General features: G+C 40.1%; 1 protein-coding gene across 1 annotated transcript in view; it reads right to left on the bottom strand.

Moving 5' to 3' along the window:
* GALNT5 (polypeptide N-acetylgalactosaminyltransferase 5) overlaps window positions 1-26,698 on the bottom strand; it is a gene marked incomplete at both ends in the record, with an annotated part of 36,783 nt that extends 10,085 nt beyond the window's left edge. The window contains 7 exons of the mRNA XM_079710585.1: window positions 1,092-1,415; window positions 2,419-2,536; window positions 4,617-4,736; window positions 5,353-5,488; window positions 10,869-10,988; window positions 12,568-12,734; window positions 25,248-26,698. Of these exons, the coding sequence (XP_079566711.1) occupies window positions 1,092-1,415; window positions 2,419-2,536; window positions 4,617-4,736; window positions 5,353-5,488; window positions 10,869-10,988; window positions 12,568-12,734; window positions 25,248-26,698 (2,436 nt within the window). The remainder of the gene's footprint in view (window positions 1-1,091; window positions 1,416-2,418; window positions 2,537-4,616; window positions 4,737-5,352; window positions 5,489-10,868; window positions 10,989-12,567; window positions 12,735-25,247) is intronic.
* Between the last annotated feature and the right edge of the window lie 1,184 nt (window positions 26,699-27,882).

The following is a 27,882-nucleotide window of genomic DNA, read 5'->3' as shown; positions in this document are numbered from 1 at the left end:
GCATTACTGGAGAAGACCTCTAGGTCAAGGCTTGACTAACCATCTCTAAACCCAGTCTATGATAAGTGTTCTCATATCTTGTCATCCTCTTCAAATTAAGCCTCGCTCCTAGAAAGGTTTTGAAATGGCTTTTTTTTTCTTTCTTTCTTTCTTTTTTTTTTTTAGAGTTTCTCTCCTTCCTTGACTTTTCTTAGCTTTGTACTCTATCCAACCTATCAAGTTTGGCTTCTTTCCTTTTGGTATGTTATCTTGTGCCCTGGAATTTTCCCTGCTATTGCCTGACAATTTCTGTTATTTTCAATTCCTCTTTGAAATCTCTAAAATTCTAATTAAATCACGCCACCCCATTGCTTAACCCTACTCAGCAACTTCCAATTACATTCTGAAGAAAGAAAGAGAGAGAGAGAGAGAGAGGGAGAGAGAAAATCCTTACTCTGCCTGCAAGGACCTGTGTGATGCATCTCCTTCCTCTCTCTTCACCTTCATCTGGTGCCATCCTTCCCTCCTTCACACCCTGATAACAACATCCATCTTCTTTCCAGTTCTTGAAATCCTCAAATTTTCACCCATCTTAGAGTTTTTGCACAAAGGGCATCCTCTGCCCATGGCTCTCTTCTTTACAGCTTGGCCACGCTTGGTCTTTCAGGCCTGGCCTTCAATGTCTCCACAGAGTTGACTACTCTAAGAATAATTCATGACTTGTGGCCAGTTCCCTAAATAAAAGCTATTATATTTTTTATTTACAGTTTACTTGCTTATTTGTTTATTATCTTTCTATCCTACCCAACTTTAAGCTCCACAGAGAAGGGATCAAGTCTACTTCATTCATCACCCTACAATCCAGTCCTGAATACTGCCTGGTTTCTTGACACTCGGGACGTGTTCACTGAATTGATCAATGAACATGGCCGCCTGGAAGCCTTCCTCAAGTTTACCCAATGTATGTAGTCCTCAACCACGCCTGGTCTCCTCTGCACTCATTTTTGCTGTTTATTTATAATGTAATAATTCATTCTTCCCCATGCATTTTCAAAAGGGTTTTTGCATTGTCTTTTTACGAGGTCAGATTTTAAATTGCTGCTTGAACTTACCACACCACTTGCCCTCACTATGGGAGCCTTCAAGTCTGGAAAAACATTCTCCAAGTACCACTTGAAGCTTTTGCATTTTAGTTTCTTTCGAAGTTCCCGTTGTTGTGTGAGGTTTCCGACATCTAACCCTTGGTCTATGAGGTGATCTCCATGGCCGTAGAAGAGGTCCTTGTACTCATCAAGCCAGACCTCAGCCACCCTCACCAAGTTCCGTTCCACTGTCTTCATCCGGTCTTTGGGGAAGGAATATGGGTTGTCATTTCGGAATATGTGGCCCACTCGGGAACAGGGAATGATCTCAATTTCGCCACCACACATCCACACCTGGAACAATTTGATGACACGCACCAATTATCCAGTGATTGTCCACAAATCATGGGCAATTAATGACAAGAAGCCACCTGGCAACTTTTTACCCCTGTTGAAGTACTACTCTTCACTTCTGAAATCCTTTTCAACAGAAAATTAAACTCAACAGGTTTATTTAGTTTTGTATATTGCTGTGGACCATTTTAGGATTCTTAAAAAATATATATATTTCTCTTTTCCTATCCTGTGTAAATCTTGTTTTTTTCTAAAAATATCCTAACAGAATCCCAATGTATGAAATATGTAACATGAGTTCCTGCTTTAGTCAGATCAAGGAAAGGAATATATATTTCCATTTTTTCAATGTCCCCTTCTCACATCTTGGAATGATCTGTATGACTTGTGGACACAACTGAAGACAATTCTTCCTGATCAAGAGCTCAAAGTAATACTCCTGTTACTATATACGCCCCACTCCATAGGAAATCAGGTGCTTTGGATGCTCTCCACTATGGCTGCTGGCACCGCTTTCTCAGATATGAATCAATGGTTATATAAATATCCAGAGTTATCTGAGACGTCCTAAGATGCTGTACTATCGCCTGTTGGTGGCCTTCCCTAGTAGCTCTTTTTATTCTTCTGTCACTTGTGCTCTCCAAGACGGCCCATTACTAAACAATTTCGTTATTTCTAATATATTAGAAAAACCTATGAGAGTAATTTTATGTCAAGTATGCATCCCACATCATTTACACTGAATGGCAGACAGTTATTTTCCCCACATTCAGATGCAGAAACCATGTTGTGAAATATGAGGGAACTCCAATAAATTTCATGAGAGTTATTGATTCTTCCAAATTCAATCTGGAATATGAAGACATTAATCCAGAGGCCCTAATATTTCTGTGAAATTTCCTCCCAGAGGCAGTAACATATCTGATTGTATTAGTAAAATGAAACTGTTTAAAAATGATAAACTCTTAATTGTAAAGAGAATTTGAGAAACACTTGGTGATACCTTGAAAGAGAGCTCCATATTTTCTCCACCCCAAACATCGAGCCCAGGATCATATGTTCCAAGTTCAAAAAAGTATTTTTTATCAATAGAAAATAATCCACCTGCCATGACGGGGCATCTACAAAAAGAAAAGTTGGTTTTTTAATCTTGCATGTCATGGGAGCTCAACTTTTAGAGTGGGTTCCCTACTAGGAGGCATTTTAGAATATTTACCAAGTATGGGGAGGTCTTGAAAGAAGTCACTCAGCATCTAAGTGACAAATTCCCTGGTTTATGTGACAGAACTTGACTAGGGTCAGCAAAGATGGGGCCTGGAACTAGGATTCTTACTTGTCGTGTATGCCCTGACACAAATTCTCCAGAGATGTTATTTTTAATAACAGTTATTTAGTGCTGTTTAGGGAAGACCCGGCAGGCACTGTTGTAAGTGTTATATATGTATTAACTCAGGCCTCACAAAAATCCTGTATGTAACACTAAGAAACTACAACCCAGAAAAGGTAACGAAGTTTCCTAAGGTCACAGACTGGTAGGCTGTACAGCTGGGGTTCAAATTTGGGTGATCTGGCTTGACTCTATGATTTCTCCCCCGCTATACTGCCTCAACTGTACACAAACTTTACTGACAGCTTGTTATGTGGCAAACACTTTTTAAAGCGCTTTATATATAGTATTATCTGATTTAATTCTCAAAACAATCCAAGAGGTAGCTACTTCTGTTAGTCTTAAAGTAAAAATGAGGAAACAGAGACTCAAAGAGGTTAAGAAACTTTTTAAAAGTCACCACTAGTACCTAGTAGAGTTCAGATTTAAACCCAAAGGGTCTGACTCCAGAGCCTTCACTGCTGTTATTGGTCATGGGGAACAGAAACTACATTTGAGTCAGCAGTTAGACAAGGCAGTCATCACTTCCCATGGTGGTCACCATGGAGCCAGCTGAAAGCGGTTTGTGTGGAGAGCCTGCCTTGCTTTTAGGCTGTGCAGCAATCTCAAGGGTGAAGTAATTCCTCCTGCACACTTACCTCCCTTCCCCATGATTTAAGTGCATATTCTATCTGTATCCCAAATGTCCTTTCCAGATTATCCAGAATGTATTCCCTTTCTAACATTATGTTGAATGTAATCTGAATTCAATCACTACATTGACCCTCAAAATGGGAGACTGAAAAAGGCAAAGAGGTTCTTTAGATGTAAGATCAGAGCAAGATTATTAAATCCAGGAAGATCTGTGTTTGAATCCCAGTTTCTTCTTGTACAAGCTGTACATCCCCAGGAAAATTACTTAACTCTCTTAAGTCTCAATTTCCTTATCTCTAATGGGAAAACCACAACCTCTCTCCTAGGGTTATAGAGAGGTTGCACAGTGCTTAATAAATGATCATACCCTTACTTCGCTTGCTAGGAGTATCAATTGTGAAAAGCATCACATCTGGCAGGACATGAGGTGTGTTTTTCTGAGGGGTAAGTTCAGGAAAAGGATGCTGCAATGCACAGGCTAGGCTCAGGCTTTCTTTGGGGACTTGCTGGCTTATGTCTACTCACGTTCTCTCTCCAACAGGGAAAGCTTCAGGGCTCCCCCTGCTCTGCCTGAGGCTGGCTGAGTGCTCGTCCTGCAAGTCTAGACTTTGGGGGAAGTGTTAGAAAGCTCCCGCCACTTTGGCTTCAGGTCTAAGCTGTGTTCTTCAATGCAGTTTCTCCAGCAATGAAGTCCCAATTATCATTCGCATCCAGCTTCTGTGTCTCTTTCTCAATTTATTCACAGAATTTGGCACCCCTCCCATAGAAAGTACAGGATTAGACTCAAAAAGAATTAGAATGATATCTCTATTACTATTATTTACTCTTAATTTTTACTCATGTTGACTTTAATATTATGTGTGTTTATATAGCATTTATGCAGCACATTTAAGCGGCTTATATTTCTTAGTTTGCAAATCCCAGAGAACAGGAGTAGTGTTTGTGAATTTCTCTGGTTCAGGGCTGGATAGGGTGCAATTGCCCACTGAAAACGTGAGTTTTGGTTGTGGGAAACTAACTTCTCAGGAAAACTTTTTTTGCTTTTGGTCATTTATTGGCTAGAACTGTAATTCTTGGTGTTCTATAGACTGATAGCATATACTAGTTTTGTGGGATTGCTTCCTATGCCTTTATAAGAAAGATACATGATGCCTTCCTAATCTTAAGTTTCACACACTTACCTTATTATATCAGTTTCTTTAATTTTGTTTTTTGCAACAACGTCTGGAGGAATTGTTCTCCAACCAAAGTTCATTGGCCACACAAAGATGCCTCTTTGAAAGTTGTCCACTGTCATGTAACTAGTCCAGGAAAAAAAACCAAAGGGCTACCTGAGATCATACACATACGCTTAATCAACCCGACATCAAGTCTTGTGCAAGTGAATGAAACAAGTGCTTACGCAGATGATTTTAGATCATCACAAACTTTTTAACAACGTTTCAATAAAATGTATGAGTATAATTTGCATCAGTGACCAACTGGCTGGATTGCTCACTTTTAACTTACACTTCTCTTTTAATAATGTTCTGGCCATTTTTGAGGAAAAAAACCCACTTAGGAATATATGTGTGTATGTGTACATATATACAGGTATACATACAGATACCACAAAAAGAAAAACTAATCTTAAGGAAAATAAATATTTTGGGGTTCAGTTGAATAGAAAGAGGAAAGACCTGGACAATGAGTATTAGTATTTATTGGCATTAAGGGTTAAGAATGTGTGATGATCAAATAAACAATTGGATTGATCAGCTTTCATCTCAAGATATTTATCATGTATTTCCATTTATTTAAACAGATAAATTGTGTATTACTTAGATTTGCAAAAATGTACATATTAGGAGTATGACCAGTACTTTCTGCTGCTGGTTAAAACTCACTTAAGTATCTTGTGGAATATGACAATATTACCTCATATCCTTATCATTGATGACTTCAATTACTGGACAGGCTACTTTCTTTCTACTTAAATAAACTCTTTCCAGAAGAGGTTCCAACCAACCAACATTACATTCCACGTGAGAATCTAAGAATGTCAACACGTCACCTACAGAGCCAGAAGAAAAACAATTATTTGAAAATGCAATACACTGAATAAGTAAACTTCATGTTCAAAGGTCCTGGGGATTGATCCAGAAATGTGGTTGTAAAGGCAGTGTCTTTTCTTCTCACTGAATTTCTTCCTTGTCTCTCTAATTTCATTCCATAATGACATGAAAGAAATTTTGTTTCTAGCAGTCCCTTGGGGCAAGCATTATTTATGTTTGGAAAAAATTGATCAGCCACTTAGAATGCGGAGCCAAGGCTCTGAAGGGAATATTTAGTATTAAAGTTAGTTGCTTTTGTCCCTTCTAAGGAAGGTGGGTCCCATTAACTCTGGGGTGGAGGACTGGGACTTTGTTTTGCAGAAGACAAGGAAGAGTTTGAGATTCCAAGTTTGGCCTTAGGAATGATGAAAAGGAAAAATCGCTCCACATTATAAGAGTGAAAAGGAATTAAAGTGGGGGAACTAGTAAGACTAGGAGGTAGTTTTAAAAGGGTTACAGAGGGGGGAATGGGGAGTTGTTTAATGGGTATAGAGTTTTAGTTTCATGAGATGAAAAGAGTGCTGGAGATTGGGTGCCCGACAGTGTGAATGTACTTGACAGTGAACTGTACATTTGAAAAATTGTCTGTCCTTGTTGAGCACAGACCCCCACTTATACTTAGGTGACCAACTTAGGATACTGCTGCTAGCACCAATTAGTGCTAGAGCATTGTGCTTAGAGTTCCTTGATGAATGTGGACCTGCTGCCCATTTAATTTTACAGAATGATTTGTAAGTGATGGTGAGGAAAGCATGTGTCTTCCCTGCACTGCAGCAGAAACAAGTTGTAGAAATTTACAGAAAGACTGTTGCTCTTCAGGAGACCTGAGAGTTGGTCAGAAGTTAGATGTCACTTGTTGTCCACATACTAAAAGTTAACCAGAGAGTTACAGTTTTGCCTTATTATTTTGTAGAAGACTCTTTCAGCCTCTCAGAGAGCCTGATATTACTCTGAGACCAAATGTGGCCAACTTGACTTCTGTTTCTTCATGTCCTTGGATAGCTAATCTCAACCTTGCCTGTGGCTTCTCTTCCCTCCTCTCTGAATCCTAAAGGGTAAGTCTTTAGGAAGCAGTAGCTGTCAAGGACTCTCAGATTTTGGATTCAGAGTCTTATCTTTGATCTCTTTGTTTGGTCAGGCATTCTAGAGGAGATTTCTACACTGGTATCTTTGCTGATCTCTGATTATAGAGACTCTTCAAATTCACCGCAGGCTGCTGCCTATGCTCTACTTGTGAAGTCAGGGGAATGCCTGGGAGAGTTTGGGAGGACTCACTAGGCTGGCCAGCCCTGCTCAGTGCCATCCTTGAATGGTCCCTGAATTACATCCTTGACTAAATCTGGTACAGGACCTCCTGAGTTCCCTTAAACTCTCCACAGGGTTCAGGTGCATTTCACGGCAGCTGGATTTATCTTTAGATGAGGCTGTTATTAACCCCATCAAACAGACATTTCTGCTTCTTTCCAAACTCAGACAGCAGCCCTCCACTAATGCTGCTCAAAGTATGGGCCATAGACACTGCCATCCATAGGGAGATAGGGACAGAAACTGAGAACAAATGTTTTGAAACTTTATAGCAGTTTGCCAGAGTAATTGGTTAATTTATTGTCTATTTCATATACATGTGTGTTATATATACACACACACATATGTATAATTATGTATATATCTATATGTGTGTATGGATGTATGTATATATAATTGTGTATATAGCTATTTTTTTCCCATTTCTTTTTTAAGTAATTCATTTTTATTATCATTTATAAAGGTGTCCACAAAAAATGGAAATGAAAAGAAGTCCTTCTGTGATAGTTTGGGAAGTCACTCTCTGCTGCATAGTGGCAAGCAATTAAGATGCACCTCGCTGAAGTTTTTCAGAGTTGTGCCCCCTTAGTGAGTCATTAAAACAATTTATTGGCATTGGCCAGAATCTAAAAAAAATAAATAAAACAGAAAAGAAGATATTAGGATCCGTCATGCATTTCTTAACATGGGTCACGGTCAAAAGAGTTTGAAAGTTACTAAACTAAGGCTGAGCTAATGTGTTCAAGGGTGTTAATGAATGACTGAGAAACAAATTTACACTTTTACATTTGGATTTACTAAATTCAAAGAAATCATTTTATGGTGTAACTACAAGTTACTGAGAAGGCCAATGGCAATAACTTTGATCAAGCTCATTGCACCCCTTCTGAAGGTGGCCTCTCATACTGTCTAACAATTTGGGCTGTTCTGGAGATCATTACCAGCAGGGCTTGTGCTCCAGGCAGGCAGAGAGACAGTTTTTATAAGCAGCACAGTTTTGGTCCTGTATTCATCAGCTTTCTCTGTATAGATGTCTAATTTTCATCTCAAACTGAGATGGACAAAATCAGAGCTCAGTTGCAATCCCAAACCTGTTCCTCTGGTCATAGCCCCACCATCCACCAACTTGTTCAGATTCCAATCCTAGGGTTTTTTGTTTTCTGTTTTTGCAGTACGCGGGCCTCTCACTGTTGTGGCCTCTCCCGTTGTGGAGCACAGGCTCTGGACGCGCAGGCTCAGTGGCCATGGCTCACGGGCCCAGCCGCTCAGCGGCATGTGGAATCTTCCTGGACCGGGACACGAACCTGTGTCTCCTGCATCGGCAGGCGGACTCTCAACCACTGCGCCACCAGGGAAGCCCTCTAGGGGTTTTTTTGACTCCTCATATTAACACTCTCTTCACATCTTACCTGATGGCAAGTCCTGTAGGCTCTGTGTCCACAGTAATTCTAAATCTGACCACTTCCTCTATCTGCCCTAGTACATTTCTGGTACCTGGACAACTACAGTAGTCTCCTAACTGGTCTCCCTACATCCTCTCTGACTTCCCTAATATCTATTCTCTACAAAATGGCCAGAATGAGCTTTTAAAATGTAAGTCAGACAATTTTATTCTCCTTTTTAATGTCCTCATTGGCTTCACATTATACCAAGAATATCACCTGCATTTCTTAAGTGACTCAGAAAACTTTACAGAAGACTGCCTTTGCCTTTCTCCCCAAATGCATCTCTTACCACTCCCTCCACGGTCAGCACCCATCAGCCATAATAAACTTCTTTCTTTAATTTGAATATACAGAGCTTGTTTCTGCATTGAGACATTTGCATTTCTTGTTCCTTTTGCCTGGGAATGTTCATCACACAGATCTCAGCTCAAAAGTTATCCACTTGGACTATTTCTTGACTATTTTATTTTTGTATCATTTGTGGATAATGACTTTCCAAAGGAAATCAAATGGAGAATTTCATTAAATTTTTCCAAATGCAGTCCATAATTAACAATCTTAGCTGTCACCACAATGCCCATTTTGGTGTGATGTGCTTGTTTTCAATTTAAAACTTCCATTATAGAGAGAAGAAAATTGTTAGCAAACCAATGGGATAAGAAAAGTTTCAAATCTGGGGTCTAGTTGCAAGACAGTGAAACTCAGGTGAGCAGATAACTCGGCATCAGACAATGCTTGAATCCAAGCTGGTGGAAGTCTGCAATGCTATGGCTTATGGGGCAGAGTGGTGGCTAAATGTCTAGAAGCAACAAAATGTAGTAGAAACGAGTGTAGGTTCTAAAGCCAAGGTTTCTGGGTTCTAATCCTGGCTCTACCACTTACTAGCTGGGAGAACTTGTCATAACTTCAGTGTGCCTCCTTATTCTCACCTATAAAATGAGGGAAATGATTGTACCTACTTCATAGAGTTATTGTAAGGATTAAATCAATTAGTATAGAAAGTGTGTAGAATGCTACCTAGTACATAAGGTCAACTATTATTATGGGGTACAAGTGTATCCAGAGAGGATGCGAAAATGAACCAAAATGTTTGATGCTATTTTTAGAATACTTATGGAGAGAAAAGATATACCTTCTCCCCCAGTCACCCACTAATACCCACACACTAAAAAGAGGTGAGGAAAAGAAGGCATGTTGCTCTTTGGGAAGAGAGGGCAATTGGAAGAGCAGACAAAAGTCAGGGGAGAGATAATTAATTCTGAAGTTCTTCAAAACCGATGGGGTCAGGTCAAAAAGTCACAGGCTTGAAGGGGCGCCTAGTGCTCAAATTTGGGATGATTTGAGCACACACACAAATATGAGTACTAATACTAATACTAATGCTGATAATATACACATTGACTTTTTCAAGGCATAAATCCTTAGTGATGGGGGCATAACGGGGGGTTAGAAAGGAGGAAGAGAAAGAGGGAGAGAGGGGAGAGAGAGGCAAAGAGAAAAAGAAAAAGAGAGATGTCTTCTTTACAAGTGAATGCCAGCTATAAAAGAAGAAGGAATGAGAGATTTAGAAAAACAGATTTGCAGTCCTCTGTGTAATAATTGATTCAAGCAATGATCATCAATGGCTGCTAGATTATTGTATAAAATGTTGTGAAGGCAGACTTAGAGAATGAAATTATGGTTACCAGAGGGGGAAGGGTAGGGGGGGAGGGATAGATTGGGAGTTTGGGATTGACATGTACACATTGTTAAACTTAAAATAAAACGCGTTTCCATAAGAAATTTTAAAATATAAGAAAGAATGTTAGCAGTGAAAAAAAATGTTGTCAGGAAACAGAATACTCACATGGATTAAAGTATCACCCACAAATTACTTCCTACTCTGAGGAAAACTCTAGCTGTCAACATCTTAACCAAGTGCTTAAAATTAGTATCACCAACACTGGGACGACCTGACATCATGTGTCTCTTGATGTGAAGTGATAAGAAGTCCACAATTCCCATCACCTATGTAATAGAATTCTATATGGTATTCATGAAAAACATCCTGTGAGATAACAGTGAGAACATTTCCGAACATGGTCAATTGCACGAAGTAAATGGCCTGTACTCTTCAAAAAAAAAACAACTCAAGGGTAAGTAAGCAATATATGTGGACTTGTCTATTTTAGACTGAGAGACTAGGAAGACCAAGCAACCAAATGAGTGCATGACACTGAAGTAGATTTCTAATTTCAAAAGTGAGAAACAGTTATTAAAAAATGGGGGAGCAATGAGGAAATTTGAAAAGATCATTTATCGGATGATATTTAGATGATGAAAGTTGTGCTAATGTAAGAGAATGTCTCTGTTCTTCAGAGATGTCTACTGAGGTACTTAGAGATATGGTGTCATGATGTCTGTAAATTCCTTTTCAAAAGTTCAGAAAAAGAGTATGTGTATGTGTGTGATGAAGCACATAAAACTTTGTGGCATGAAATGATGGATATATGAGTGTTCACTGTATTATTATTATTTCAAATTTTCTGTATATTTGGGAAACAAACTAAAATAAAAATGTAACCAAAACAAAAAGTTAGCAGCTTCCTACCTGTTGCGTTCTGTGCCCCTGCCAGCCTGGCTCTTATTAAGCCATGTCTCTCTTTGAGGTGAAGAATCCGAACTTTTGGAAACTGAGACATGTATTTATCCAAGTTATCTTTCAGGTAGTCTATATCAGGGAAAGGATAGACAAGGAAACACTTTAATTAATGAGATCTGGACCATACCAGAAGTGCCTCTTCAATATCAAATTCCCAAAACTATGACATTTACTATAGTCACTAAACTTTATTCTTTGAGCCATGATGTCATTTTCTTGGATGAATTTTTCTCTGGGTTCAATACTCTAAGCTCTCCGTTTTCCCAAAACCCGAATCCGTCTTTTCAGTGTAGCCAAGTTACCGAGAGGAAGGCTCGCCTTTTCTGAGGACTTGTCAGGACAGGTACAAATTTACCTTGAAATAAATAAAGCTCAGGTTTCTGCACAACCTTTTCCCCTTGCTAAGGCCCCTTCTAAGACCTAGGGGAGAGTCTAAGAATTGTATGCAAAGTGAAAAACTTGCAAAAGAAATATATTGTAACTGCAATTGGCTAAGACCACTGTCACTTCCTACTATGACACCCTCTTTATCACACCTCTGCTCTCTTGCTCTTTTGGGGGGTTTTGTGGGGTATATTTATGTAGCTTGCAGTTACTTCTATGTGCAATTAAGTTATTGACATATCCCAGGTAGGAATGGCTTCTAGGAATACTTCTGCTGGTAACTTTTCTACTAATTGTGAATTCTTTTTCTTAAAGAGGACCCCATAGAAGCTTTGGGTCCCACAAAATCCGAATAGGTCATTCCTAAAGGGACTATTATCTGCTTGGTAACTAGATGCTATTTCTGTTTATGCTATCGAGACTACTTCTTAAAATTTTCAACCAGTTTTCTTTAGGTATATCCCTGCTCCTGGAGCTCAGTGTGACCCTGGTAGGTACTCTGAGGCTGAGGGAAATGGCTCCTGTCCTTGGGGTCATGACCAGGGCTAAGCTGCTCTATTAAGATAGTTGTCTCTTTGCTGTTTTCTAAAATTTTCTGAAGTGGGTTGCATTTTGGGAATTTGTAATGTGGTCTAGGACCTCTGGCAGTCATGGGACCATTTACATACACAATTTTTTTGACATTCCAAAGAGAGAGATTCTTCACTGTAATAAACACAAAAGTAAAGACAGTGGTGGATTCTGCCTTTGAACTCTGTTGGAACCTCATTTTTCTTGTCCCTTTGGCAATCTGTCTTCTCAACACTTAGCTGAACATATAATAGGCTTTGCTCTTGAAGAAGAGGACATAGGCCTTCCATTTCATTGTTTACTATAACTCTAGCTATTATCAGTAGGAAAGGCATCCCGTTAATTACGGAGTCTTTGCTTGTTAGGTTCCATAAAAAGTTATTTATGCAACTGTAGAGAACATCTTATGGTCTCTGGAAATTCAAGGAGCTGTAGTTAGAAAATCACTTCTACATGGTAGAGAAGTCATAGCTAAAGGGAAGTCTGCGGTGGCTAGTTGAACAAGGCCCTGGATAGTTGTGCTGAATTTCTGTATCCCATAGACGTTTGGACTTAGGCCTCTAAGGCACAACATGAAAAAATGATTTGGCATTTGTAAAATGTTTATCAAATTATCCTGTAATTTTTGTAATTTCCATCCAAACTGCTATTGCCTTATATCAAAGTTTGATTTTCCAGGGGGTAGTTTTCTTACCTTTGGTGCTGAAGTCATCCACCAGTAGAATCTCCTTGATGAGGTGCAGAGGAGAGCGGTTGAGGACACTATGAACAGACCTCAGGAGAGTGGACCACACCTCATCCACAAAGCACATGATGACACTGGTGGTTGGGAGGTTATTGTGTACAAGTTGCTCTGCACACCTGGGCCATAACACAAGCAGAGCACAAAAGATGTGCCAACAAGATCCACAAGGTGGTTTTAAAAGTCACAGAGTGCAATTGTCTGTAAATACACATACACTCACACTATCTATCCATCTATCTATCTATCTATCTATCCATCCATCCATCCATCATCTATTTATATCTTTATCTTTATATTTATCTATCCATAAGATGACTTTCTCATGTGCTTTTGTTGGGGAGAGTTATAAACAAAATAAAAGAGCAGAGGAAGGATACCAAATGACAATTGTTGCTATAAGAGACCTAGACATGCAAGACATGAGAATGGCCTGTGGAGGCATTACCCTGTAGTGGAAACAACGTTGGCTTTGCAGGTAGTTAAGACACTACTTTGAAGCCCACAGCCAATATTTCTCAGATATTTATCTATTGATACTTTACTTAATCTCTCTGTGCCTCAGTTTCCTCATCTGTAAAGTGAGGTAATGGTTCTTATTGAACAGAGGTTTACAGCTTAGCGAGAATGCACATAAAACGTCTAGCACAGTTTCTGGGCACAGGAATTCACCAAATGGTAGCTATTGCTATCCTAATTAGGTTATATACCACAAGAGAACATGCCTATTCTCTTATTTAATGTTACTTAATTAACATTAATTCAGCTAATGCTACCAAGTAGCTTATGATTGCCTTCCCAATTGGCCTTCAGCCAAATGCCAAAGAAAATATTGTTTCCCACTGCATGTGAATGTATTTATGGATATAGATAATATGTATTCTATACTAAGTAAACTCTTAAGTAGCTAGCTTCTCTATCTATTTAAGGGGTCTTTGCTGAGACCCTCTGTGCTACAGGGTAGCCACAGTTGAAATAATTTTGCTGGCATGGAAGTGAGATGATGGCTACAGTGGGAGTTGGTATTCAGGTGGGATGTAATTGGTCTTGGGATTTCTCCATGCTCTGAAGTGCATTGTGCCTCAGTGCTGACATTCTTCCATCTCCCACCTGAGTAACTCTTCACAGGATAGAACCCAGTGGAAACTCGCAAAGAGTATTTGCCATATTTCTAATGCAGCTACTCTTAGTAACGTGATAGTTAAATTACAGTGATCATAAATAAATATTATCAGCCTTCTGCATTATTTCATTTTAAACCTCAGACTAACAGCATCTCTTCCCCTTTTTATAGAAGAATAATTGAAATCATGGGGAGTCTAGTCCATGATTAGACTGTTAGTAAATGGCAGAGTTGGGACTCTAGCTCTGGTCCAGTTTGGCTCCAGAAATAACTATTCAGGAAATATTAAGTCCACAAGAATAAAAGCAGCTGGCTGTACATGTGGCATTTTGTGGGAGCAGGTACTTCTGCCAGACAACATAACTACACTGTGCTTAGTCTGAAAAAAAGAAATAGATAAGAGTAAAAGCCATAGAAAAAAACACATTAGAATGGCACTTTGCAGTTGTAAAATACTATTATGTACATAGTTAAATTCAAACTTTATAACAACTAATTGAAATATATACTATTATACTCTTCTTCAAATAGAGCAAACTGAAGCTTAAGAAGTTAAATGAACTACCAAATGTAACATCCTTCACTGGAAAGAATGTATATGGAATGTGAACAAATAGTTTAATCCAGATCTAGGTCATCAGAGAAAATGAGGTAAAAAGGAAAGTGGTAGAGGATTTTGAAGGTACTGTGGAAGAATGGTTAAATATTCCATCTTGGGCTCTAAGTTGGGAAAGAGGAAGTAAAGCTAAGAGGAGTTTATTGGCTTGAGTGAAAGGAAGAGTATAGAAAACATCAGTGACCTCCTGTGACTCTCTCATCTCTAATTTTATAGTGTAAATGAATGGGAAATGCACATTTCACACATAAATATTCTTTACAACATTTGGTCCTGAAAAAAATAAATCAATTCTAAAAAGGAAGGGTAGTATATATAAGTCCATGCCACTCTCTCTACTAAATGTAAAATAGCTAGCTAGTGGGAAGCAGCTGCATAGCACAGGGAGATCAGCTCAGTGCTTTGTGATCACCTAGAGGGGTGGAATAGGGAAGGTGGGAGAGAGGCCCAAGAGGGAGGGGATATGGGGATTCATGTATATGTACAGCTGATTCACTTTGTTACACAGCAGAAACTAACACACCATGGTAAAACAATTATACTCCAATAAAGATGTTAAAAAAATAAAATAAAAAGGAAGGGTCAGCTGCACAAATTCTGCCTGAGCCATCTGAATCAACAGGCCTTAGCTGTGAAGTCCTAGAGCTGCTTTATTATTAAAGTTAGGTCGACTTTAGAAACATCTAGTTACAAATGAAAATACATTGGGGAAAGTCAACTAAGCAGGCTAACTCATGTTATATAACCCGGAAATGAATCTTCTCATCTTGTAAAACAGTCGATGTTTTTGGCCTCTTTTAGAAGAAAGTTCTAAGTGGTAATGTGAGCCAGTCTGAAATTGGAGGTTGAAAGAATGCTCAGGGATTTGAGAGGTTTGGGGAAGGCACCTCCCTTCACCAAATACCTGCTCCTTCTTTCCTCCTTTTCTCTCCATTATCTGTTGTGATGCCTTAATTTCCCCATCAGGAGTCTATATAGGTAGATCATGAAGGATTCCACTAAATCCAATGTGGATTTCTATCCCAGGAAATAATACCTCTGCCAGTTATGGACAAATATATATTTTAGATGCATTTGAGGAATCACATTGAAGATGACCCTGTGGAAGATTATGCTATGCAGATCATATTGGTGCCTGGAAAAGGGGGTGGCATTAATAGATGGGGAAGAGGGGCACAGAAGGATATGTGAGAGGTTTCAAATACAAAGTTTCGTAGTGTGTCTTGGTTTGGGTGGCTGAGATGCCAGGCGACTATGTCATTTATAGGTACCTGGTTTCCTGCATTACTAAACAGGTTAAACATGTTTCCAGCTGTGTAGAAAACCCAGCATGCTTGTTTTGTTCAAAGGCACAGTGGGTCAGACCGGAAAGACTTTCAGCCTTATTAACTCTTGCATCATTCTTAAACATGGACTGTCATCTACTTCCCATAGGTGGTGAAACTGTTTCAAGTTATCCTACATTAACCCAGCTGAAGCAAATTTCCTTTCCTCCAGTTTGCCCATTGGAAACCTTTCTGCCATATTGGAGGGAGGAGTTGAAGCTCAAGTCAAGTCTAATTTAAATGCAAGATATTTCTGAGTTTGTAATCTTTTTTGAGGTTAAGAATTCATATTTGTATTGTATATGCCCAGTCATCACACAAGTGAGGTACTTAGAGTCTACAGGCCTTGTGCTATACTTTAAAATTAACCCAACCTGTAACCTGTATGTTTGGGGGAAGTCTAGACTGAGATTACTGTAGTCCGTCCAGGTACTAAAAATAAAGGGGGATTCTAATGTGGGGGGCTCCACTGTCCTGCACACAGTGGGTCCACTACTGTGTGGGAGAGAAACACTCTGGACTTGAGGAAGATGACTAAATACTGAGACCTTTCTGATACTTATTGGCTGCACGACTATGGACAAGTCACATAACTTTTCAGAACCTCAGTTTCCTCGCTGTTAGGATGAAGATTACAATGCCTTCATCACCGAATGTCTGTAAAGATTTGATGATATAATGGAGATAAAAATACTTCTGTAAGTTCCATGGTAAAAAACCCGTGCAAGGTCCTATGATTATGCAAAAGCACATGCACTTATTTTGACTACGTGCACTGCCCTTTTCCCAGGCTGTCCTTTAATCCAAATCTACCAAGGGCTCATCATTTACCAAGAGACTCAGAAAGTGATGCGTTTTGTCTTCTTGGCTTGTATGTGCTGAAGCCTCAGCCACTAACATGATTTGTATGTAGCCTATCGAATAAGGAAGGTTTTAAATCAGATGATTGAGGAAATGATAATATTCCCTCATGTCTATGAATTTTTCATTTTTATTCCAAAACAGTCAAAATGGACTATGTGTGTCAAGTCTCAGTGTTCACAGGTTTGAACAGAAGGTCGAGGAGAATATTTTCTCAGCTTCTATTTGCAATTCAACTACTGCCTCAGTGTGAGCCTTCAGGGGCCTTCCCTCTCCAAGCTCTGGTATCTTTGGGAGGATCAGAAAGAGAATAGAGCATCTAGCTGAGGAGCTCTGTCCAGAATTATATTCTTTTCTGCAAGACCTTAGAATTATTGAAGCTTCTTTTCCTCTCACTGATAAGAGGGTATAGTGATATAAAATTTTTACTTTTATGTTTTGTTCTTTCTAGGGTAGACTAGCCCTCACATTTAGTCAGAATTGCCTGACTACTAAGTTAGAAGTTTTCAGTCACACTCAGCACTCATATTCCAAAGGCTGAAGCTGTGTTTCCTGAGGTAACTGCCTACCCATCAAAGCTACTGGACTCAGGCTTAGAAATATAAGCCACCAGCATCAATATTCACCAGTTCAACAATAGTCTATTTTGAGCAGGCAGCTGTCAGAGTGAGGTAGGGATGGCAGGGAGAAGAGCAGGAGGTGGGGGCTTCCCTGGTGGCACGGTGGTTAAGAATCTGCCTGCCAATGCAGGGGACACAGGTTCGAGCCCTGGTCCGGGAAGATCCCACATGCCGTGGAGCAACGAAGCCAGTGTGCCACAACTACTGAGCCTGTGCTCTAGAGCCCGCGAGCCACAACTACTGAGCCCACGTGCCACAACTACTGAAGCCCGCACACCTAGAGCCAGTGCTCTGCAACTAGAGAAGCCACAGCAATAAGCCCGTGCACCGCAATGAAGAGCAGCCCCCCTTCGCCGCAACTAGAGAAAGCCCGTGAGCAGCAATGAAGACCCAAAGCAGCCAAAATAAATAAATAAAAATAATAAATAAAATTTTTAAAAAAAGAGCAGGAGGTGGTGTGATGTGGCAGAGATAGTTCTGGGTGGAGGTTAGGGCACCTTTCAGGTAGTTCTGTCCCTCCTGGGGTCTGTGACCTTGGGCAAGTCACTTCCTTCCTCAGACTTCTCTGTAACGCAGGGGACAGGATTAGAGTTCTTCTGAAGCTTCATCTAGTATTAACTTTCGGTGAGGCTCTATGTAATTTTAACCTCCTAAGTGCTTCCCTCTGGGTCATGAGAGCCAGAGCAAAGGTAAATTAAAGTGTTGTTTTGGGCTTTAAATCTTTGGACATTTTCTCTCTGGTCCTTAGAAGCACCTTAACAAGGCCCTGCGTGATCTGGACTCTGCTTACTTCTATGGTCTCATTTCTACCCTCCCTGCTCTCCCCAACCCTATGTCAGATTTCCCTCAGTTTCTCAATGGATTATTCTTTTTACCCCCTTGGCCATGTCACTAACTCCCTACCCCTTCAGGCTGCAGATGAAACCCTTTGCCCTCTATCAGGCCAGGCTCCACCTTTCTCTTCCTTGCCCCAGTAGTTTACTCTGCTTCCGAAGAACGTTTTCATGTGTTTGCCTTGAAGCCAGGACCCATGCTCAGATGTTAGATTGCAGAGTAGGTAGGCACTCAGAGATATTTGTCCACTGCTGAGCTGTGGTTCTTGGGCAGTTTTAAAGAGTCACCTTTGTTTAGTGCTGTATAGAAAATGATTTCCTGTAAATTTTCTCCCTGACAAGGTACCTGACGTGCAAAACTAATTCCCCTCATATACCTCTGACCCTATCCCCCTCCCTGCAGCTACCCACCCCGAGTATAAGGAAGAGAGATGTTTTAATTTCTGCTAAAGTCATATGATTATAAGGAAACAAAAGAAAGAGGAGCTGTATCCTATGGAAAGAGCACTAGAATTAGAAGTCAGAAAATTTTCTTGCTGGGACAGCAGACCTATCAGTTAATCTTTTAGAGCCTCACTTTTCTCATCTGTAAATCATATGAGAGATAGTATGTCTTTCATAGTGTTGTTGTGAGGATTGTTTAGAATAAAAAAAACTCCACACACATATAAAGTCTACACACACACACACACACACACACACACACACAATCACTGCCTGGAACATAAATAAGCACCTTTTTGGTGAGGCTCAGCAAGGGACAGATTCTCTTTATTCAGAGAGGCTTGGCAAACCCAGGCGAGGTAGAGGTGTGGATGGTCACTATAAGGGCAAAGCGGGTGGGGTGGGGAGAGAGCCGACCTGGTGTAGTTGAATTATTGCCGAGTGAAGAAGAATCAGAAGACTGAAGGTTGGATCCCAAGCCTAGCATTTATGAGCTGTGAGTCCCTGGGGAAGTTACCTTTCCCTGTGCTTTCTTCCTCATCTGTAGCACTTTTATCAATCTGGCATGGCTGTTGTGAGGATCAAACAAGATGACGTACATGGAGAACGGAAGGTCCCAGCTGCCCAGCTCATGGCAGGCAGTGAGCAAACAGGCGTGGAATGAAATGAACTGCCAGCAGCTGCATTGCCTGCTGCAATCTAAAACCTCAGCTTCCTCTCTAAGTCTCAGCTTCTCTACAGGTGAAGCTGGGACAGCGACAGTACCTGCCTTGAAGAATAATTTTAAGGAACAAATGAGAAGGCAAGTCATAAAGGCCTTTTTAAATACTGTACTCAAGTTTCTCTGCATTGACCCTTCTCACACATACCCGTACACCAACGTTTTAGAAGCAGGGCCAACTTAGAAGATATTTTAGTTTAGAATAATATAGATTTTTTTAAAACATAAAGGAGACTCTAAAAAGCTCCCTTTATTCTGAAAGCAAACAACAAAACAGAGCTTCTAAACAAACATTGCTATTTCTCCCCCATTTTCTGAGCCTTGAGCAAAAAATGTTGCCTTCTTGAAAGGCTCTGCTCTGAATGGGTCACCCAGAAGAGCCCAACAGGAGTTATTTTCTGGGAAAAGAGTACTCGGGGCAGTATCACCATAAGAATTTGATAAATAATTTTATGATGGTTAAACTGGGCCCTGGATGAGGTGTGTAAAAAAGAAGTGTACACAGCTTTGAATTTCTACATTCACAAATTCCTCTCTCGCATAAATATTTCTAGGTCTTTGGCAGTATTTAGGAGACAAAGTCACGGATTTGCTTTAACATTTCTCAGTTTTACATTAATTAGACACTGTTTTCTTCTCTTTGAATCAGTAGTAGAAGTGTGTTTTATATCCTCTGATCATCTCTCTCCTTATCATTCCCCTAGTTGTGGGGAGAATGTGATAAGTAAAAATGTCAAAAGCTCTATAGTCATCTTTTGGCCACATTTAAACTTTGTCTTGTTATGGTCTAGCCTGCACCCTTTAAACAAAGTTTGCTTTATATTTCCAGCTTCCTGATACAACTTTTTAGTGAAATAGCACACTGTGCTCTAACACACATGAACACACTAATGTGCATGAACATGTACACAAACACAATTCAAAAACAACATTGCTTTGTGTACACTCATGGAAGGGAAAGCAGGAAATAACCCTTTTAAATCGATCTTGCGAGATTTTTTTTCCCCCTGCCCTTGTTTGGTTTCTCAGGGAGGTCTCAGAGCTTTTCCAGTCAATTTTAGATAATGTTCTCCCATCACTATTAGTCACAAAAGCTATCTCATTTCACCAATTAAAATACTAATCTTATGTAAAACTAAGGACATTGAACTTCATATAACAGTAAAGTTTCTCTTTTCTCTCAGCCTGATACACACATCTAGAAACATGAAGTTTGGAAGGCTATGTGGTCAGTTTACTTTCAGTAATTCATTAGTTGTGGTTTTTGACCTCACTAGGATTGGGAGAGTAGGGGAGAGGTGGAAATTTAGGTTCTATAAAGGTTTTTCTTTCCCCTCAGTAAATTGGACTGGTTTGTGACAAACGCACAGTGCTTTTGCTTTTCATATGTGCCAAAAGAAAACTCTCTTTAACTGTGTAGGAAGGAATCAAATGATTGGTTGACAGTCCCAGCTCTGGGCTAAGAGAATAGGCCCATTCTAGTTGCTTTATTGAGGGGCTTGCCAGAGTACTGTAGGAAAAGCAAAGCATTAAAATAAACAATTGGCTAACATCGTGATGACACAGCAGTGCTAGAAGAGCATGCTGTAATTCTTACTGTCCTCTAAAAAACTAAATGTTGGCAGCAAACATGTCTTTGAGTCATTTTTCTCTAAATGCTGATTCAGGAAGTGCACTCTTAAAATAAGTTCATTTCTGGAGTTACATCTTCACTCTAGCTGCAGGCCACAGGACAGACGTCTCTAAGTAGAATTGCCCTGCATTTCCAGTAGATAGGACCATGTTTTACCAAAGCCTGTGTGTATGTATTGATTATTGCTGGCTAAAACAAACTTCAATAATTAATAGTAAGAACTGCAAGGATTAGCTTTTTATAAAGAAAGGGCTAAATATGGAAATTTGAAATAACTGTCATAACAGTATTTTATCTGAAGCATATTTTATAGGCAAAAATTCTAAGCCAAATGAAATTGTATTTTATTTACTAGCATAAAACATTCTCATAAATAAGATAAGGAGATTTTCATCCATTGAAAGTCAAAACATTAAAATGACAAACCAAACAACAACAAAAATATGAATTAATGAATGAACATGAATTAATGAATAGACAATAGTGTTAGAATAGAATGTATTTACCTTAAACGAGACACTAATATATTCCATATATTCAAAATGAAAAATTAGGAAGTCATTATTAATTTGTAAAATGACTTCTTGCAAGCCTAATTTGAATAGTTATCTATCATTTATTTTTTTAAAAATAGTATCAATATTCAAAAATCATTTCAGAGAATCTTATCTTTAAAACCATATTGTGTAAACTTGTATCTTTTGAGTCCACAGCACTGTGCTCAGTGCTAAATGGATACAAAATAAAGTAAAAGACAGAGTTTCCTTCCTAAGCTTAGAATTTCACTAAGAAGTTGAAACAGATTCTCAAGGCCACGGTTAGTGAAGGACACACAGCAATGAGTGTTTCAGTAACCAGGAGAGTGCATTAATGGTCATTGGAATTTAGAGGTCACAGTCAAATCGTGGTCTAGATGGAGGTAAGATACAATTAGATTTTGAGCAATGTCAGGTCAAGATGTTCTAGGAGAAATGGTGAGGACTGTGAAAGGTGAGGATGGGGGGAAGCCGTGGGAAGGGACCAGTTAAGAAAAATATCAGTGGATCAGTGGATGGTAACAAACGTGATGAGTAGAGAAAGATAATAAGGCTAACTATCCTTATGCTGAAGGCCCACATTAGAGAGCATGTCACATGCAGCAAGCGACAGCCACACAGCAAGGGTCAGATATCAGGGTGGCACTGAAAAGGACAGTGAGAATAATGCTAATGACAGAAAGGAGTTTTTGTGCTTTTGGAAAAGGCCAGGACTATATCTCCACATCTCAGAAATGGTTCTTTGGGACTCAGGAGAAAAGGAGAGAAGAGCAGTTTGGGAAAAGAGAGTCTGATTTTAGAACAAGAGCAAGTGAAGTTGTCCTGGGAACGCTGCTTCTCTCTTCTCCTTCTCAATGTCAACCTCATCCTAGCATATTGGTTAAATCATCATCCTTAAGAACTATTAACTACTTATTATCTTTACTGAGGGGACCTAAATGTAAACAAACATACTAGCAAATCTATGGTTTTTATCCTTGTTTTGGTTCAATGTATATTCAATAGTCAGTTATGATACATCAGTTATACTGTGTTAATCAATCCATAACGTGGATTCGGGGGAAATGAAAGAAGCAGTAAGGGAGATATTTCCCAGAACTCTTAAAATTTAAAGGTTCCAGTGGGTTGCTACCATAGCTAATTTTAAGGCCAGTCCTTCCGCATTCTAATAGATTCTTTCTCTCTCCCTTTCTTTCTTTCTTTTTCTTTTTCTTTCTTTTTCTTTCTTTCTTTCTTTTTCTTTCTTTCTTTCTTTCTCTCTTTCTTTTTCTTTTTGCCTCTCTCACATGCATGTGCATGCACACACACACACACACACACACACACACATTCTTATTATATTCTATAACAATTTCCCCCATGCTGACTTTTAAAATTTATTATCTCAAAAAATCTTATTGTGTGTTTTCTTACAAGCATGTCATATACCTTTTGAGCAAAGCTGAAAAAAATAAAATCAAAGTAAGAGAACTTTAAATCATGCCAACCTGATGAATCAAATGTTTTTCATTTGTATTTTCTTCCAAACTTTATCCATATGAATACATAATTTGCACATACTTGTAGTCAGAGTGTTTGGGTAAAAGAAAAGAAAAATAATTTATTCTCTTTCCTGTAAGAATGGCACAAAAGGGGTTCTTTACACAGGATCCCTGATGGCTTAAAACTGTCACCTCCATCCTGTTGGAAGAGTAGAGCATCAGGTAGGCACCTTGCTAAGAGCACATATATTTATCCAAGGTGGGTTGTGTGATAAGAGGGAGGGGCCTGGCCACATGTTGTCTGACTCATCCTCTCAAGCACACGTGTCACTCACTTTCTCCTACTGTTGGGACAGCCTCCTTCAGAAGACAGAGTCTGACTATGACTTCCCTGGGCAGCAACCCTTAATTTCCACAGACCAAATTTCAGAAACGAACAAGCACTGGGAGCTACTGAGCCTTCAGTAAATCACATGGACGCTAACATCATTATTACTTGCTTTTGGCCCTCACACAATTGTCCTTTCTCTGGTTTGGAATTGCAGCCTGGGCTTCTGTGCAGTGTCTGATTTTTCTCCAAGCTCCATAGCAGTCTGCCAGGCCACAGAAGGGATGTTAAAATAAAGCTACTTTCCTACTTCATTCTCTGGTGTTTTGTGTTCAAAGTTGGCATGTATAGTATATGGTCATATAGTATATACTATATAGGATATGTATAGTAATGTGCCATACATAGTATGGCATATATAGTATATGCCCTATACTGGCATATTTGGATGTGCCATACATAGTGTACATGTGTAGTAATATAGTGATATATCATAAATATATGTGATATATGTGATATGTGATATACAGGATTTCAGATCAGAGCTGGTGCAGCATAACTTTTGGGATCATTTTGGTAGTAATTAGTAAGATATGCACTATCAACAGCACAACATAATTTTGAGCATGGATTTTAATAATTTCTCTATAATTGCTAGCTCTATGACCACAGACAATATAACTTCCCAGGGTCTCAGTTTCTTCATCTTTACTTTGGGTATATTTGTGTTCTCCTCAAGGTTGTGAGTTTCACCAGGGTGAGGAACATGAATGGCAGAGTGCTTGGCCTAAACAAGTGATTAGTGCATGGCCAATAGCCATCTGCCAATGGCTAAGAGCTGAAAATGGCTAACATCCCAATGAAGAGGCCCCTCTCACCAATATGAATACAGGCACATCTATATCTGCCTTCCTCTTAGTAACACTGAATACCTAGATCACAGAGAAGGGTTGTTTTCCTTTTTTTTTTTTTTTTTACAGAAGCCAAACGAGGGCGTTCTTTACAGACCACATGTGCTAAATCTGAATCTTGATATTCCCTAATTCCACCTTCTCGGCAAACATTGTTTGGCTCAGGAATTGCATATCAAGGCATACAAGGAGTTGTATTATCAATTAATGGGTAGTGAACATATGGTTATGAGGTACCCTCACTTATGAGTGGGCCAAAAAGAGCCAGAAACCAAATATATTTGAATCAGATTAAATATTTGTGATCTACTTTCTAGTTAAAGGAATATAATTTTTTTAAAACTGGTTTATAAGGCTCACTGGGCACCTTCAGAGATGTGCTCTCTTGGAAGACTGAAGTAATTTCTGAGTGCCCTTACTTGTTGATTTGAACACATAATATCTGCTGCCTCCTTTGCAGAGCTCTTGTGAAATTCATGTGATTTGTGTGCAGTTGCTTCATAAATGGTGAAACTCTAGAAATATAAAATATTATATTCTTGTATGTCCTGTGGGTGTTTGCTCCTTATTGGCTGATTGACTTTTTCCAAAATTATTATTCCTGTATCACTGAACTCCTGAACTATCTACCATTCTCATCTATAAAGGATATTAAATTCTAAGAAGTAGAGTCACTTCTTCACTTACGGTGATCATTACTCATGATTAGGCAGAATTCTGCTGGCTAAGACATGATTCCAGAGAGGCCTAGAAGGCTCCTCCTCTGTGCTCCTTTCCCAAATATACTCCTGACAAACTTGCTAATAATAAAAAATTCTGAAACTGAGAATTCACTTCATTGTTACTGTTTTAACGGAATTACATTTTAAGCTCCACCATTCATATACACCTTATTAGGAATTGAGCTCCCCTAATCATTTTGATAGGTTTTCAGTACAGAAAAGGGAACAGGACATGAGCTAATAGGGATGAGGGCCAAAGTCTCAGAGAAATAAATGTATAAAGAGAGTGCAATGGGTATGTTGATATCGGAATTTTTCTCTGTGTAGGTGGTAGACTATTTGAACTGTGCCTAGTGATTATTGTTGCTCTAATTCTCTAGGTGACCAAAAATCACACAGAATTATCTAGAAATAAGTCTTCTCTATGTAAGACCCAAAATACTTGGGGCTGGGGAAAGAGAAGAAAAATGGATCTTACCCAGAAGGTCTTGTGTCTTCAATGGCTCTGTCCACTGGGATCAAATCACTGAGGTAAACGTTGAAATTTCCTTCTTTCCATCTTCTTTCTACCTCCTTCTCCTTTCCATGGGGAACAACTACCGGACGTCCAAACTGACCTGGAGCTTTGGGGTCCCTTGGAGAAAGTGTCACATCAATTCTTAACACACGGTGCATTCCACCATCTTCAGGCGAATGAGCTTTTCTGTGACTTTGGTTGAGTTGTTCAGGCTGGGTTTTGGCAGTTAAGTTGATTCTTGCTGGCCCCAGCCCACCAGCTAAGGCTTGATTGGTTTGCGACACTGCTGCTCCCTGGAGAGCAAGAGAAGAGAAAGATGTCTCCCTGCTCTTCCCGGCAATGAGTTCCTCTTGGCTTTTGCGCAGTACTGTAGGAAATATAGTTTTGGTTTTGGAATTGGGGACCTCTTTGGTGTCTGTCTTTAGCTCCTCCTCCTTGGTTATAATCACAATATGGCTTTCAGACAAATTGAGTTTCTTCCCATCAGCCACTTTGGCTGCATCATCCTTTGGCAAGCCTCCCAACTGTGCCTCATTAATAGATTGCTTCTTTAAGCGACTTGAATTGGCAATGAACTTGGAAAAGGGAAGGTTCTTACTGGCTTTGTGTTTATTTGCATTCAGTTCTTTGCTCTGAGTCTCAGTTTTATTTAAGGCTATGGCTTCCCTGGGTTTTGGCACTGGTGGGCTGGCAGGGTAGGTCCTTTCATTTGCTACTGCTTGGAATTGCTGCTTTGATCTGTCAATATTAAGACGGATGGTCACATTTGGGTTCCTCTCAGCTGCTTGTTTTGATGTTTCACTGCTGAGACTAAGACTCTTCAGGCCCTCCTGGTTTATACCAACAGGTCCTGTGTGTACAGATATTTTGGCCAGTGGAGTTCCCCTTGCTGCTGTGAATGGGGTTTTCTCAGCCCCCTGGGCTGTCTTTTGCTTTGGCGTCACGTGCGAGGAAACTTCAGGTCTGACGTCTCGCCCCTCTGTCTTCCGCTTGGTAAAAGTCACTGGGGGGGTCTGCTGATATGCAGGACGCCACAAAGGTGCAACCTTGCCCCTTCCGGGGGCATTCTGCACTTTCCTTTCCTTCTGGGTTTGGTCCAAATCATCCTCAACCTTGAGCTTACTCTTTTCAGTCTTTCTAAAGTTCTCTTTGCCCCATACGCCCTTCCCGTGTCCCTTCGAGGGGGGCTTCATCTCTTTCACGCTGCCGTCAAGGCTCTTCACCTGGTATGGCTGAACTCTGAACCCTTTCCTCTCTCTCCGGACGATGTCGTCCTTCAGGACCCGAGTGTTGATCTCACTGAATGAGAGGCGGAGAGCTGCCATGTCAAAGAGCAGCCAGATGACAGAAGCTACAAATATAAATGCCAGGACTCGCCCACTTCCTCGGAAAAACTTTCGGATCTTGTTCATGGTACAAAGGCTTCCCTCGCAGCCTGCCCTCCCTCTGAGCCTGCTTACCTTGAGGGGAGAGGGAGCTGACGTAGTAGCAATAGCAGCAGCAGCAGCAGCAGCAGCAAAGTTGCCAGAAAGTGGCCCCCTCCCCTGAACAGAGCAGGAAGCAGCAGTCCAAAGGGAGAGCTCAGCTCCTACTGCTTCAGTCTCTGCCTGCGTGGCATTTCACAGCAGAGCATCCGTGCCTGCTTGGCTGGCCCCTGGCTAAGCCCTGCTAAACATTGCCCTTTGGTCACCCTGGGAGCGGTCGATTCCAGCCACCAGACAGGTCAACAGATCACTCGCCTTGTCTCCATGAGCCCATGTCCACCTTCCTACAAACCCAAGAAAAGGTGGGGTCCGGGCTGCGCCTTCTCTCCTCGCAGTTCTCGGTCTGCACGCTGTAACCCAACACCACTTCTCAGAAGGAAAACATTTCAAGCCATTAACCAGAAAACTTCATTCAGCTCTCACCTTCCGTGTTATGTGAGAGTGTGTGTGTTTTCAGGGCAATTAAAGAAAACTGTCTAACTTGGAGGGCATGTGTTCCTGGTTTGTAACCCCACCTACCCCATTCCTGCTTATTAACCCTATTGTACCCAGGTCTCCAAGTGATTTGCCCCAGCAATTCATCACTGAACTTAATGTTTCAACTTGGAGAGGTAACAGCTTATAGAAGGGGCTGAGCATAACCTCAATACCAAAGGTGGGTGTTTGATTATTCAGAACCTTCTTGGGGGGGACATCAAAATCTTTGTTTGTAAGTCAACTTTTTGTTTTAAATGAGTCTATCTATTTTTATTATTAGATTCAGTAGACATAAACTTAATTTGTCATATTGCTGTAAAAGTTTTAAAACTCTTACTCTTGGTTTGGATACTTGTCCCAGATGTAACAGCTTGCTGAGTGAACCAGAACTTGGACCAGACTCTGAGTGGCACTGGTAGACTGGTAGAACACTGGTTCCGACAGCTTTATGGTAGAATCACACTAAAGAAATCCTCCCAAATTCTGATTAATTGATGGGGGGGGAGGGGCAAAGATGACCATTGGTCTGCATTGTGTTTTTAGAAGCTTCCCAGGTCTTTCTAATGTACAGCCAAAGTTGAGAAACACTGGTCTAGAATAAAATGCCTCACCATTATTTTTTGGGTTTTGGAACA

The sequence above is a fragment of the Hyperoodon ampullatus genome, assembly GCF_949752795.1.
Source record: "Hyperoodon ampullatus genome assembly, chromosome: 8".
Classification (NCBI taxonomy): Eukaryota; Metazoa; Chordata; class Mammalia; order Artiodactyla; family Ziphiidae; genus Hyperoodon; species Hyperoodon ampullatus.
This window is presented reverse-complemented; position numbering and strand designations above follow the sequence as displayed.